General features: G+C 27.4%; 1 protein-coding gene across 1 annotated transcript; it reads right to left on the reverse strand.

The window, feature by feature from the left end:
* Window positions 1-53: 53 nt before the first annotated feature.
* Window positions 54-1171, reverse strand: LOC106792931 (40S ribosomal protein S8; the record flags this gene model as incomplete). The annotated part of the gene is given in 3 exon segments (XM_014759464.1): window positions 54-305; window positions 537-667; window positions 1068-1171. Coding segments are annotated over 3 exon segments (387 nt in total), but the record flags the coding sequence as incomplete, so codon positions are not given.
* Between the last annotated feature and the right edge of the window lie 1297 nt (window positions 1172-2468).

A 2468-nucleotide genomic window follows, 5' to 3' on the forward strand; every position in this document is an offset into this window, starting at 1 on the left:
TTATAGACATTATCAGAAATACATTTGCAAATCAAATACAAACATTTAATTACCAATTTTGCACCTCGCTTTCGTCCCAATGGAAGAGCATAATGGCTTTCATACCAATGTCTGAAGGGCGTTGCATCTATTGTTACTATTGCATTTTTGACGAGTGTTTTCGTACGAACTAACTCATTGTTTGATGCATTATACACAACATCAATAACTCTGGTCTTTCTTGCTGTGCATTCTGATCCCCATGAAAAGTTTCCAGTATCCAGACGCAGTGCCCTGTATTTTTTATTACCTCCACGTGTGCGTACCTTGATGAAAAAAAACAATAAGCATTAATTATGTGACTACAAATAAGAAGAATAAAATTGTATTGACTGCATATAACTCAGTACGCTGTGGGAATATGTCAACATATATCTCAGAGTAGGTAAGGTGATCATCATTTTTTATAACAAATAATTAGATATCAAATTTAAATTAATAGATTTTTAGAAATTTGATGTTTAATAGACGAATCATATCTTTGTATCCAAACATACCGTATGAATACGCTGAGGCCCAAGTTTAGTATTTGCAGCTGGGCGTCCTAACTCAAACTTCCTCTTCTTTCGAAGAGGCTTCCGCTTCCCACCGGTAGCTCTCCTCTTATGCCAATGATCTCGGGAAATACCTAGTTATTAAAAGTTTTTAATGTAAGTTTCATTTTGTCACATACAACATCTCTCATTAAAAACTCTTAATTACTCAAATTTATACAAGTCAATATGTCGCTTGTAACCGATTGCAAAATATATTAATGAATAAGATGAGTAATATATAAACTAATTACATTTATTTATATTATTATGTACTATAATAATTGTATACACAAAAACTTTAGAAACTAATTCTAACCACAAAAACCTAATGTAATTTAAGAAACTTTTCAAATAAACGTTGGAATAATATATTAACGAATATCTAAATTATTATATAATTTACAAATTTTTCATGTTCTGCAAGCATATTTTTTATGTAAAATACAGATGTAATTCGATAAAGATAAATTTTAATAAAACCGAAAAACTCACCCATAGTGGCAAATTGAAAAAGAAATTCGGTCTTCGATAATTTCTAGTCTTCCGTTCAACTCATTGAGAGTATTCTTTTTTAACAGCAGAAGGCGCGACAATCGTCAAATACTACCAATCGACGTACCAATCGTAATGATTGATTCTCGTCCATTATAATTGCGTGCATCGAGCTGTCATTTCTTATTTAAGTTTTATTTTTCTATTTTTTGCTGTTTTTAAAATGTTATGTTTTCTTGAATTTTTTGTTTTTTTTCTTCAATTTTTATTTTCTTCCACTTTTCGCTTATGAAAACTGAGGCAATTTTTGTTTACTGAAAAGTAGAAGAATTTAAAGTGTTGGGGACTAATGTAAGTGGAAACTGAATATAACAAAATTTTATACATTTATTGTTCTACTTTATACTCGTGGTAAAAAATATAGTGAAGTTGTATAAGATACATGTTTATATATTATTTATATACTTAAAAATAATGTGTGTCGCGTGTATATAAGGTATTAATGAATGAAGGAAACTGTCTATAATTAACATTCATATTTGATCCTTCTTTTCTAGTTTATAAATATATAATTATATAAAAATAAATTTATATCGTCATTTCATTGCAGTTATTCACTTACTAATTCATATAATAACAAATTGACGATTATCTACGTTTAATTATAAACACAATAAATTTGATTACAAGACTAGTCATTTTAACCAGGCATGATAGGAATATATAGTACGTATACAAGAATTTATTTCTTTATTGTAAAACGCGTTCGACAAATCAATTGGTTACTAAACTTGTTTTCATTCATAATCTTATAAAAAATATACTAGTGGTTATACGTTCTTAAACAAATTTATTCCTCTATAAAATAAATCTGTGCTTTTTAATATTTTTATTATAAAATATAAAAAATAGACAACCGACAAATCAAAGAGTGTTTACTAAAATTTCCTCTATTTAATTTTTTATCTTACAATTAGTAGTGAGTCGGATTATCGTCTATTTTTCGAACAAATTTATACTTCTGCGAGATAAAATTTACTATATTTTTCTGATACATACTTTTTTCCTAAAACTTAGTCGAAAAAACTTTTCTCTATTTTAAAAAATATCTTTTCTTAACAACTTTTCAAAAAATTAACAGATGGATGATATATTTATTCCTGTATAACAGCACAATCCAACTTCCTAGTTAATAGGCCATTTTTTTTGCAAACATTTAGAGGGCTAATAAAAGGTAGATAATAAGACTAAATTGATGTCACATAAAAAATGTGTATATACGTAAGTTTAAGAATAATATAATATCAGAGCAGTTGCTGTTAGAAGTAGTTTATTATATAAAACACGTTTTTTCCCTTTAGATTATTAATTTACCTTTGCCAGGTGTTTATAAAAAAAAAA

This window comes from Polistes canadensis, unplaced genomic scaffold (genome assembly GCF_001313835.1).
Source record: "Polistes canadensis isolate GaletaPanama2010 unplaced genomic scaffold, ASM131383v1 scaffold_1981, whole genome shotgun sequence".
NCBI lineage: Eukaryota > Metazoa > Arthropoda > Insecta > Hymenoptera > Vespidae > Polistes > Polistes canadensis.